The 12,985-nt window shown below is 44.7% G+C and overlaps 1 protein-coding gene across 1 annotated transcript in view; it reads right to left on the bottom strand.

Annotated features, from left to right (window-relative positions):
• The window catches only part of LOC142663008 (uncharacterized), a 75,535-nt gene that overhangs the window by 35,341 nt on the left and 27,209 nt on the right, over window positions 1-12,985 (bottom strand). The window contains 5 exon segments of the mRNA XM_075841302.1: window positions 2,133-2,241; window positions 2,878-2,975; window positions 3,502-3,625; window positions 4,995-5,150; window positions 5,267-5,370. Of these exon segments, the coding sequence (XP_075697417.1) occupies window positions 2,133-2,241; window positions 2,878-2,975; window positions 3,502-3,625; window positions 4,995-5,150; window positions 5,267-5,370 (591 nt within the window).

The following is a 12,985-nucleotide window of genomic DNA, read 5'->3' as shown; positions in this document are numbered from 1 at the left end:
TCCATGCATTTGGAGCAGTGCTCTGTAATGTTGATGCAGGGATTATCGTCCTATTTGGTTTTAGGCCTTCCCTGGTTGCAGTTGCATAATCCCACGTTTGACTGGAATACTGGGGATCTTACCAAATGGGGTAATGAATGCTTGATGTCATGTTTTTCTGTTAATTCTATTTCTCCCCCTGAGGAGGTGAACACGCTACCTGAGTTTGTTCAGGACTTCGCTGATGTTTTCTCTAAGGAGGCCTCCGAAGTGTTACCTCCTCATAGAGAATACGATTGCACTATCGATTTGGTACCACGAGCTAAGCTCCCTAAGGGTAGGATATTTAATCTCTCTTGTCCCGAACGTGAAGCCATGAGAGAGTATATCCAGGAATGCCTGGCCAAGGGTTACATTCGCCCCTCTACTTCTCCGGTAGGTGCTGGCTTCTTCTTCGTAGTGAAGAAGGATGGTGGTCTTAGGCCATGCATTGACTACCGTAACTTGAATAAGGTCACTGTAAGGAACCAGTATCCCCTTCCTTTGATTCCTGATCTCTTTAATCAGGTTCAGGGGGCCCAATGGTTCTCTAAGTTTGATCTACGGGGGCGTATAACCTTATCCGCATCAAAGAGGGGGATGAGTGGAAGACTGCGTTTAACACCCCCGAAGGTCATTTCGAATACCTCGTCATGCCCTTTGGGTTGTGTAATGCTCCCGCGGTCTTCCAGAGTTTCATAAATGAGATTTTAAGAGATTACCTGGGGGTATTTCTTGTAGTGTACATTGATGACATACTTGTGTTTTCCAAGGACTGGTCCTCCCACATTGAGCATGTCAGGAAGGTGCTCCAGGTCCTTCGGGAAAACAAACTGTTTGCAAAGACCGAAAAATGTGTGTTTGGGGTGCAGGAGATACCATTTTTGGGTCAAATCCTCACTCCTCATGAATTCCGCATGGACCCCGCCAAGGTCCAGGCTGTGGCGGAATGGGTCCAACCTGCCTCCCTGAAGGCGTTACAGTGTTTCTTGGGGTTCGTTAATTATTACAGGAGATTTAGTGGGGGCTGTCTTGTCCCAGGGTACCAGGTCCCTCACCCATCTCCGTCCCTGTGCCTACTTCTCCAGGAAGTTTTCGCCCACTGAGAGTAACTATGATATTGGCAACCGCAAACTCTTAGCCATAATATGGGCATTTGAAGAGTGGCGCCACTTCCTGGAGGGGGCTAGGCACCAGGTAACGGTCCTTACCGACCACAAGAATCTGGTTTTCCTAGAATCGGCCCGGAGGCTAAACCCGAGACAAGCTCGATGAGCGTTATTTTTTACCAGATTAAATTTTTTGGTTACCTATAGGGCTGGGTCTAAAAATATTCGTTTACTCACGGTGTTGCCGTGGGCAACTGCCCCGTTTCCCTTTGTTCTGTGTTTCCTTGTCTGTTGTCTGTCGTGCACTTATTGAGTGTAGGGACCGTCGCCCAGTTGTACCCCGTCGCCTAGGGCGGGTCGTTGCAAGTAGGCAGGGACTGAGTGGCGGGTAGATTAGGGCTCACTTGTCTGTTTCCCTAACCCTGTCATTACAGGAGGCCCTGATGTTGCTAACAAAAGTCCTTTTACTGGGCCGGAAACCGTACACACGGTCACTAGTACCATCGTCTGTCGCTTTCTTGAAGTGTCACTCGTTTTGGTCAAAAATTTGGGGATGCTGCGGGCAAACTTCCACCAGGCTTTATCTTACTCAGATGCGGGTACACACCAAGCAATCTTCCACCTGCCGTTTAACGCTCAAACCTGTGGAGTCTTTCAACTTCATACGGCCGATTCAGCAACTTGGTTGGAGGCTCCTTCACTCAACCAACCCACCAAAGAACTCTCTCACAGCTTTGTGGGTATTTGTGTCGCTGCATGAGGTATGAATGACATGTTTATTTTCTTCTGCCCGTCAGTACGATTACGTCGAAACCAAATTGATAGTGTTTTTGTTTTTACACTTAAAAAACTGTTTTTGTGACACCATATTCTGAGAGCCATAACTTTTTTTTTTCTCACTGTGTGACGGCTTGTTTTTCGATGAATTTTAAGACGTTTTCGTTTTTGATATTTTGGGATACAAACAACTATGATTTTTTTCGGCATTAAATGATTGTCACTCACCGGTGCTGATATCTGTAGGAATTTCCTCCTCCTTACACTGGATTACAACCGCCGACATTTTTTCTACTTCTGTGATGTCTTCAGTTTTTATATCAGTTCGAATTGTAACCTAATTCACCACATATGGAACAAATGATGTAAAATGAAGAAGAAAGTTGGAAAAGTTCTAAAAAGCAAAAGAAAATTGGATCCAATAATTTACATCAAATAGGTAGATAAGTGCCTGTTCACATCACTGTTGGCCCTCCATTTGGGCTGTCTGTTGATCTGCTCCGTCAGAAGAACCGATGAACAGAAAGACAAAGGGAAAGTATCGTTTCCATTTGCAATACCATTGATTTCAATGGTATTTTTTTGGTTTCAGTTCGCGTCTATTCCGCTAGGATTCCATTTTTTTTCACGGAAACTATAGTGCGGCACACTACGCCATTGTTTTAGTTAAAAAAAAATGGAAACCTAACGGAACGGAGGCAAACAAACAAAAAAATATACAATTTAAACATTTAAATCAATGGTATTGCAAATGGAAACGATACTTTCCAGTTGACTTTCCGTTCATCTGATGGAACTGATAAACAGAAAGCCCAAAAGGAAGGCAAACGCTGATGTGAACAGGCCCTGATAAAACGCCTAATTTCCGTTCATCACCTTCCTAAATATTTCAAGAAATTTTTTTCTTGAATAAGGTCGAAATTAATGGCTGGAGATGGAACATCATCCAATACAACATTCCAGCTCCATCTACCTGATGATCCTGTGGGACATTCTGATTCTCCTCTGGATCATTCTTGGAGTATAGAGGACTGGGACATCTCTCCGGAGTTTCCTCCTTACTGGATCCACCTGTAGACGACACACAACTAGTAACTGAATACAATGCCCCACCTTTATTATTCCGTTAACGCCTGACCTAAAATTGCGTAAATCTTTTCTGAATAAGTCTTTTCACTCCGAAACAGGAAAACAGATGAGACGGCTGTGCCCTTCCGCTCCATTCTCCATGGGAATGTCAGAAATAGCGGAGTACAGCGCATTAATTGGGCATGTCGTGGATTTGTCGCATATTTTCAGCACAGATTCCATACCTGTACGTGGCCTAAGTCTTTTGTATGTTTTGTGGTTTATGATCCACTCCTGGTTTAGCTTTGGGCTGTATTCACATGTGTTGTTTTTGTCACGGTAACGCAACAGTTTAAAATATAATGGTGAAAACCAGTGCATTAAATAGTAATTTTTTATATAAAAAAAAAATAGTCTGCAAAGAAATGCAACAAAACAGCATAGTGGAAAACAACCCAACAACAAATAGCTCATAAGCTCTGCTTTTTGAGCAAAACTGAAGTTACGGACACGGAAGGTTGCCTCTTACCTGGTGATGTGAGGGTCTGGTGATCCTCCATGATGATGTCATCATACCGATCCTTGTGTCCTTCTATATACCCCCACTCCTCCAAGGAGAAATAGACGGTGACATCCTGACACCTTATAGGAACCTGACACACAAACATAAAAGCTCAGTGGGATAAAAGGGTTAACTGTGGAATTTTTGAACCTTCCGGGCTTCCATGGTATAAATAGCACATTCCTGGTCATGACGGCAACCCATAATTTAGTTGTTTCTAATACACTACTATTTTATTATACTATCTAGACAGAACAATTTCCTAGTATCAAATGACAACAAAATTTACATCTATTGATTGTTGTTATTAACTGAATTGTTGCATCCGTGGCGTCCTATTACAGGACCGCGCCGGAATTCAGCGATCTCTTTAGTACTATCTGTTCTTTCACAAATGTTTGTAAAGGCGACTGCATGGCGAGGTGCTGGATTTTATACACCTGTGGGAATGGGACTGAATGAAACACCCGAACTCAATAACTTAAGAGGTGCGTCCCAATACTTTCGTCCATTTAGTGCAGGAGTGGGTCACAGAGGTGGGACCCACATCTATCAGACACTTATATCCTGTGGATATGCCAATAATTGTGTTAGTCGGGAATACCCCTTCAAAAAATTTGCAGGAGGGTTGATGAAGGGTCAGGTTTCAGTGTTGAGTAATCAGTTTTAGGCCGAATTCCGACGACTGTCATTTCAATGCGGCCGTTCGCATGACCGTTGTTTCAACGGACCGTGTGAAGTGTCCGTTGAAAAATAGAACATGTCCTATTTTCTTCCGTTTTCAGCTGGATCCCATACGTTACACTAAAGTGTTGGCTGTAACATACAGCCGACACGCTAGTCTTATGGAACAGCTCAGCCCGTGAGCCCGATCCCTACCCCCCCCCCCAAATCCCCTAAAAATCCATTAGAAGGAAATCTGTCACCAGAAGCAAGCCTCCAGGAGACTCCCATGGAGAATCCTTCTCTATTGCTGTCCAGAACAGAGACCGTAAAAACACTGGAGATGGGTGGCAAGGGAAAAGGCTTCGATGTTTTTCTTTTTCCTGTGCCGGTCATGTGACTATCTCCATTGGTGCGGTCATGATGTAAACTTGAAAAACAAGAAAAGGTTTATGGTATTGTTGCAGTCATCGTAGAAGAGCGAAAATAAATAAATAAAAAACAAAATCCCTAAAACAAGATGGCGGAATTGGTATATTTAGTATTGCCTTCATTGTACCGACCCGTAAAACAAGGTTAACACTATTTATTTTTACTGCCTGCTAAGCAAAAAAAAATAATATGATGGCATTGGTTTTTTCTCTTTTTAATTTCACCTAAAAAAAAATCAAAACAGCTATGTGAACGGGGAAATATAAAAAGTTAAGGCTCTTAGAATGCGGCAATGAGAAAGCAAAAACAAAAATTACACCGACACCTTCCTTGGTATTGCTATATAAATTCCCAGCAGTCCTCACCTCTCCAGTCAGCAGCTCAGTGATCTTGTTGGTCAGGTCCAGGATCTCCTGATCTCTCTCATGTATTAGTGATTGAGGTGGAGCCATCGTGATAGGAACCTGGTTCCTGCTCCGTCCTTCACCCTCTTCAGTTCTCTTCTTCACTACTATGTAATCCTGTACATGGAGAGACATTGATGTCACTTTATACATTCCCGTCACCTCTCCCGTCATGTGCTTGATGTATTAAGATACAAGTCATGACATGGGATAGAATTCCCAGAATCCCTCACCTCTCCAGTCAGCAGGTAGATGATCTCTAAGCTGAGGTTTAATATTCTCTCAGTCATCCCATTTCTGTTCTTGTCCATCCTTAGTGGGTCAGTCAGGAGAAGACCTGGTTTCATATTTAAGGAACCAGAGCGAGTCAAAACCCACTTGTAAGAACATCGTATATGACTTTTACTATCTTACCAAGTGGATATAGATATATATGGCAAGCTGTGAGTAACTTTTTGATGACGCTCCTCATACATGGAATCTTATATAATGCCGTGCCATACGGTGCACAAATAACCAGACGATGCCTTAATACTTCAGTCATCTGGTAGCCAAATAACAGAGCCATAAAGCTTGGGAACACAAACCATAAGAAATGGGAGTCACCGTACTGAAATGACAATTAATGGTCTAGGATAGTTCAGAAACTTGAATTATTTTCTCACTTGACAATAAAAAAAGACAAGACTTTTAACGTCCTGTGGATAATAGGAATTAGACCTACCGGTAATTGTATTTCCAGAAATCCATCATGACAGCACCACAGGAGGTTGCCCTATTGACCTCTGTAGGGACAGGAAGACAGAGAGGTTAAAAGGCCCCTCCCACCACCCACTTGCCAGTGTTTTTCAATTACTACACCAGGATGGATGCAACCCTATTTTATTTCTAGGGATAATAACTGACATGTTAATTGCACAAATCAGAATTTCAATAAGGGAGGGAATGTAAGGGTGCTGTCATGATGGATTCCTGGAAATACAATTACCGGTAGGTCTAATTCCTATTTTCCAGTACATCCCTCATGACCGCACCACAGGAGCAATACCAGATTACAATGCTCAGGGCGGGACTACGGATTGGAGGACTTTCCGTCCAAAACTTAAATCCGTATCGGACAGAACATCAAGCCTATAATGTTTGCAAAACGTATGATGGCTTGACCAAGTGGCAGCTCTGCAGATTTGGTCCATAGAGGCTTCTCTTCTTTCTGCCCAGGATGCTGAAACTGCCCTCGTTGAATGGGCTCTGATGCCCTGTGGGGCACATAGTCCTTGGGACTTGTAGGCTTCTTGTATGGTAGTTTTTACCCATCTCGCTAGAGAGCCTTTTGAGGCTTTCTTTCCTCTATTCTTTCCCCCAAATAGGACAAATAGATTTTTATCTCGTCTCCAGGAGGAGGTTCTATCCAGATACTGAAGAATTGTTCGCCTGACATCCAGGCAATGGAATTTTTCTTCTTGTTGGTTTTTTGGATCTGGATAAAAGGAAGGTAGAATTATTTCTTGTTCTCGATGGAAAGCAGTAGATACCTTTGGAATAAAGGAACGATCCAGCTTTAGAATGATCTTATTCTCTTGTACTTTTAGGTACGGTTCTATGACCGACAGAGATTGGATTTCTCCAATCCTTCTTGCTGAAGTAATAGCGACTAAGAATGCAGCTTTTAGAGTTAAAAAATGCATACTAATCGTGTCGAGCGGCTCAAAGGGGGGCTCACAAAGAGTCGTTAACACTACATTCAAATCCCAGGTAGGAACTGATTTCTTTAGGGAAGGTTTCAGTTTAGAGACCGCTTGAGTGAATCTTCGGATCCACAAATCTTCAGCCAGGGGAGTGTTAAAAAAAATTACCTAAGGCTGAAATCTGCACTTTTAAGGTACTAGGTGGACTGCAGAGACTGATAGGACATTTTCTTCTGCCCAACTGAAAATTTGTGTAGAGAGGGCCTGAAGAAGAGTGTGTCTTGTTCCCCCTTGATGGCGAAGAAAGGACACCCCTGTCGTGTTGTCCGATAAAATTCTTATATGCTCCCCTTGTATAATGGGTGAAGCTCTTATAAGTGTCTCCCATACGGATTTTAGTTCTCTGAAGTTTGAGGACATCATCTTCATTTGAACAGGCCATGTGCCCTGAAAGTGCTTGTCTTGGATTACCGACCCCCAGCCGTGTTTGCTGGCATCTGTGGTAATCACCACATAAGGAGAAGTTCTCCAGGGGACAAGATCAGATTCTGTAAGGGTCTGGAGTGAAATTGACTCCATGGAATAGATTGGATGCACGACGTCATCATTCCCAACATCCGCATACATTCCCTTATGGAACAGGCGTCTTTCCCCCAAAATTTCCTTACTTCTGCCAGTAGGAGTATTTGTTTCTCTCTTGGGAGGAAGGAATGTTGAAGGGAGGAGTCTAGTAGTACTCCTAAGAAGACCTTCTGTTTTTGGGGAGGAAGACTTGACTTCTGAAAGTTGATTATCCATCCCAATTCCTGTAGTAGGGAAAGAACCTGTGACCGATGACTGTCTAAGATAGACGGAGTATCTGCCGTCAACAAGAAGTCGTCTAGATAAGGGATAATTACTATGCCCTGACTTCTTACGAACGCCATGATCTCTGCCATAATTTCTGTAAAAATTCTGGGGGCGGTGGAAATGCCGAAAGGGAGACAGACAAACTGGAAGTGGAGAATGGAAGGACCGTTCTGAATCGCGAATCTGAGGAATCTCTGGTAAGCGGGGTGGATAGGAACGTGAGAATACGCATCCTTTAAATCGATCGTACACATTGATGCCTCTTCCCTTATTAGAGGAATAGTCGATGTGATAGACTCCATCTTGAATTTTCGATATTTCACCCACTTGTTTAGGACCTTCAGGTTGATTATTGTCCTGTAGGAACCGTTTGGTTTTTTGACTAAGAAGATTTTTGAATAGTGGCCTTTGAATTTTTCGTTGTGGGGAACTGGAGAAATGGCTCTCAATTTGAGTAGTTTCTGGACATCCCGGATAAGGAAGGTCTTTTGCTTGGTACTGGGTTATTAGAAATTTCTCTGGAGGAATGGAGGAAAATTCTATTTTGTACCCTTCTTCTATGATCTTTAGAACCCAGGGGTTCTGGGTTATTCCCGACCATTTGGGATAAAATTGTAGTAGTCTTCCTCCCACACTCTTGGCGTCATTGCTTTGAGGGCTGAAATGAATTATTGGGGTTAAGGAGATATCCTCGACCCCTTCTTCCTTTGGGGTAACTCCAGCGACCGGACTTCCCTTTCCCGCTGTAGTTTTGTAAGGTAGGTTCCCTCTGTTGGTGAAACCGCCCAAACTGAGGGGGTTTTTTTGGTTTCTCTTCAGGAAACCCCTTTTTCCTATCTGCTGCATTCTCCAGCATGTTATCCAGGAGAGGACCGAACATCAGAGACCCTGTAAACGGGATAGAACATAATTTGTTCTTGGACTTCGTATCTCCTGACCACATTTTGAGCCATAATGCTCTTCTAGCAGCATTTGAGAGAGCCCCATTCCTGGCAGCAAATCTAATAGATTCCGTTGAAGCGTCTACCAAGAATCCAGTTGCCATCTTTAGTAAGGGTAGAGATTCTAATAGGTCTTGTCGTGATGTCTTCATCATCAAATGGGTCTCCAGCTGGTTTAACCATATAAACATTGCTCTTGCTACTGATGTGGCCGCGATATTAGTCGAGATCAAAGCAGAGGAAGATTCCCACGCTCTTTTCAGTAGCCCGTCTGCCTTTCGGTCCATGGCGTCCTTCAACTGAGAGGAATCTTCAAATGGGATTGCATTTTTTTTAGCAACCCTGGCTACTGGGACATCTACTTTTGGGATCTCATCCCAAGGTTTAGTGTCTTCTGGATCAAAGAGAAGTCTGTTTTTAAAATCTCTTGAACTGAAGAGTCTTTTTTCTGAATCTTCCCATTCAGTTGTCACCATTCTTTTGAGATTTTTGTTTACCGGAAAAACTTTCGTTTTCTTTTCCGTTATACCTCCAAACATCTGATCCTGGATGGTATGTGGTTGGTCTTCTTCGGGAATATCCATGGTTTCCTGTATTGCCTGAATTAAGGTATCAGACATCTCGGAAGAGAAGACATTTTTTTTCTCTTGAGTGGAAGAAGTTGAAGGTAAGAGTTCCTCTCCTTCTTCTAACTCACCCTCCGATAGGTAATAACACTCCTGCTCCGAGTCAGACCCCTGAGAGGGAGGACAATATTTTTGATCCACTTCCATCCGTGGTCTTTTTGCCCGGGAGTGTGAGGGAGTTTCTTGAGGAAGGGCGAGGGAGGCTACTGACTGACTCACTTCTTCACGAATCATAGCCCTAAGTTCAGACATAAACGTTGGTTGTTCCTCTTTTAGTATTTTTGCAATACAATCCTGACACAATTGTTTCCTATGTGACTCTGGCAATTTTTTTGCACAAGTCGCACACATTTTTTAACCTTCTTTTTATCAGTTTGTCTCTGAGAGGAATCTTTATCCTAGAGAAAACAGAAGGTAGGTAAAGTATGGTGTGCATACATAAGGAGTCATAACCCTTACCCCAAGGGTGAGACTCACGTGACCTTGGGACATATCTGGAGTTCCGTCAGGACGAGGAAGTTCCATACCGCGACAGGTAACAGGCAATGTAATATGCAATCCACAAAATCAATCCAAGTTAGAGGTATCAGCTCTAACTACATACCTGTGTGTGTCCCTTTAAATGCGGGCGTTTTGAATTTCCCGCCTTCCAAGATGGCCGCGGACTGGAAGTAGCCCGACATCATTTCCGGTCGGCTATTCGTTGAGGTGCAGCCGCTCATAGCCGGCAACTGAGGCTTGCTATGCGGCGCAGCGAGGATCCCTGCCGGTGCGTCCAAACCTATGGAGCTGCCGGTCCCCGCCTGGTCACGCGGCCAGGCCGAAGCCTGCTTGGGAATCCCGAACCCCACACACTACCGGAACCCTGCCTAGGATTCCTCCGGTAGGTGTCTTAGGTTGGGAGCTAAGGGACCTCTCGTTCCAGGGGTGTTAGCCTTGGCTTTAGGGGGAAGAGAAGGGGGAGTGCACGGACCCCCCAATCTTGCCCCCTGCCCGAGTTTTTTCCTGCAGTAACACAGGAGCGACGTCTCTCTGCTCCTGACCCTGTAGGGACAGGAGGAACACTGGCAAGTGGGTGGTGGGAGGGGCCTTTTAACCTCTCTGTCTTCCTGTCCCTACAGAGGTCAATAGGGCAACCTCCTGTGGTGCTGTCATGAGGGATGTACTGGAAAAAAGGCTTTACAGAACCCTTCCTGGCATTAGACAACTGCTTTATAAGAAGTAGGGTTGTCACGATACCACAATTTGGACTTTGATACCGATACTTTGTGTAATATTGCGATTCTCGATGCCAAAATGATTCTTTGCGAACAATAATAATAATAAAAAAGTTCTTCCATTTCCTGATGTGAGGCGCGAGGTGTAATGATGGATTCTGAACCTCCATGTGCCTCTCATTAATAGTAATTAACCCCATCATGTTCCTCAGTCATAATGGACAACATTGGGTTAATGTGTGAGGTACATGATGGGGTTAATTACTATTAAAATGAGGCACATGGAGGTTCAAAATTCATAATACCTTGTGTCTCACGTTAATAAGTCATAAATTACGCTATACATTTGTTGTGCAGGTTATTACAGTCGCGACAATACTGAATGTGTGTATATTTTATGTATTGAGACTTTTATTTTATGGTTTGTTGTAAAAAAATGTGTGTGATAGGGGCCGTTCACATATGTCCGTTGCTCCTGTCAGTTTCCCTCCAGCACGCTTCAGAACAGCCAGAGGGAAACTGATGCAAGAAGGGATAGCATAGCTTTCTATGGGATCTGTCCTGGCACAGGGGACATACGTTGTGGCTCCATACAGCGCTGGACCTGTGCAGGAGCCGGATCCAAAAATGTTACCTGCAGTGTTTTTGGTTCCGGCTCCCAGGGAGGCCCGCCACCGTATCCTATTTTAATTTAGGCCGGGTGCTGCCGCATCCACCTTCCGGCAGCACCCGGCGGGAAGTTGGATGTGAGCTAGGAGCGGAATCCCCGGTCAAAGCATTGCCGGGGACTCCGTTCCAGGCGGAGCCCCTGACGACTACATCCCAATTGTCCCGGATTCAGCTGGACAGTCCCAGATTCCGGGCAGTGTCCCGCTGCTCCGGGCGGCCGGGGGTTTGTCCCGCTGTCAACTCAGGATGCAGACACAGTTGAATTTAGTACTGAAGCAGGGAACCATCAGGTCCCTGCTTGAGAAGGAGTTCAGAGCGGAGGAGCAGAGGGAGCTCCTCCGCACGCTAAGGATTCCTCGGGCACAGTGCTACTTTAAGCGCTGTGCTCGGGGAAGCCTTCACGTCACAGTCCATATATGAGGGCACTTATATAGCATTATCTACAGGGGTGTGTGTGGCACTATCTACAGAGGGAACTGTGGCATTACACAGAGGGAACTGTGGCATTATCTACAGGGGGTGTGTGGCAATATATAGAGGGCAGTGGGGCATTTTCTACAGGGGGTGCGTAGGACTATATACAAGGGGATGTGTAACATTATATACAGAGGGTACTGCGGCATTATCTACAAGTGAAATTCATCGGTTTTTAAAAAATTGTCAAAAACGGATAGCACGGACACGGAATGGATACAAAACAGGAGCAAAATGGCCATCAAAAACGGACCTAGATGGCAATTTTTAGCGGCCGACACCCGAACCCTGTCGTGCGAATAGAAACAACAACAATCCCTGCGTGGTGTGAGGTGGGTAGGAGATGTGGGGTGGGATTGGGTAGCTGTAAAGGCACCAAAAACTATCTACTCCCTGAAATTAGGGCTAGTGTTTGGCGTCTTTGCAGGCTCCAATGGCTGTGTCGAAGATCTGATCTGAGTGGACAGCAGCCGCCTTCTGGGCTCTCTCAGTGCCGGCCTTGGCGCTGCAGTGAATGTAAGACACGTGACATTACAATGTGTCAGACTTCAGTGTAGCGCTGAGGCCGGAGCAGAGTGCTGACATGGTACACAACAAGTATCTAATCTATCATGTATCCAAACTATCATGAACTATGCACCACTCTGATAAAATTGGCACATTTTCAGACCCTAGACAAACTTTTTGGTGGACCATTGTGGTAAAAACTGATGGTTTTGTTGTAAAAATTGGGAAAAAGCCTGATGGCAACTCATACATTTTTGCAACAGTTTTAATCACTTGAGAAACAAAATAACTGATGCGAACCCTTAATTTTTCATTTGCTTTTTTTTACCTTTAATGTTCTGTCATATATCTATATCCTGATAGTAATGTACCGGTATATATCTATATACGGATAGTAATGTACTGGCATATATCTATACACTGATAGTAATGTACTGGTGGTATATATCTATATACTGATAGGGCATACTTAGGTAACAACTGCCTGCGTACTAACAGGAAATATGGTAAGACAGCCCTGGGGTCCTTCAATGGACCCTGGGCTGTCTGCCCATATATGGTATATCCCTCGATCGCGTCATAGGGATTCCCTGTGACACGATCCAAGGGGCATCCCCCCTTCTTATTTTCCCCTTGAATGCTGCGGTGGTGTTCAGCTTTGATCGCAGCATTCAGGGGAACAGCGGCGGAGATGAGCGGTTTCTCTGATCTTTGCCGTTAGAGCGGGCTGCGGCTGTGTGACAGTGTGCGCGCGGTCATCATGATGTAATGTGGCCGGCGAAGCACTAAAGAGTGCCGGCGTCGGAACCAAAGACAAGAAATGGGGGTGTTTTGCAGAGCGCCCCCCATGTGCTCTGTCTTCAGTGCCACCTCTCATTACTGCATCGTCGCCACCGCTCCACCTCGTGATGACTGCGTGCCCACACTCGTCAGGGGCAGGACAATGACTGTATTACACACCCGCAGCCCCGCTCTGACTACATT

This window comes from Rhinoderma darwinii, chromosome 11, assembly GCF_050947455.1.
Source record: "Rhinoderma darwinii isolate aRhiDar2 chromosome 11, aRhiDar2.hap1, whole genome shotgun sequence".
Lineage (NCBI taxonomy): Eukaryota > Metazoa > Chordata > Amphibia > Anura > Rhinodermatidae > Rhinoderma > Rhinoderma darwinii.
This window is presented reverse-complemented; position numbering and strand designations above follow the sequence as displayed.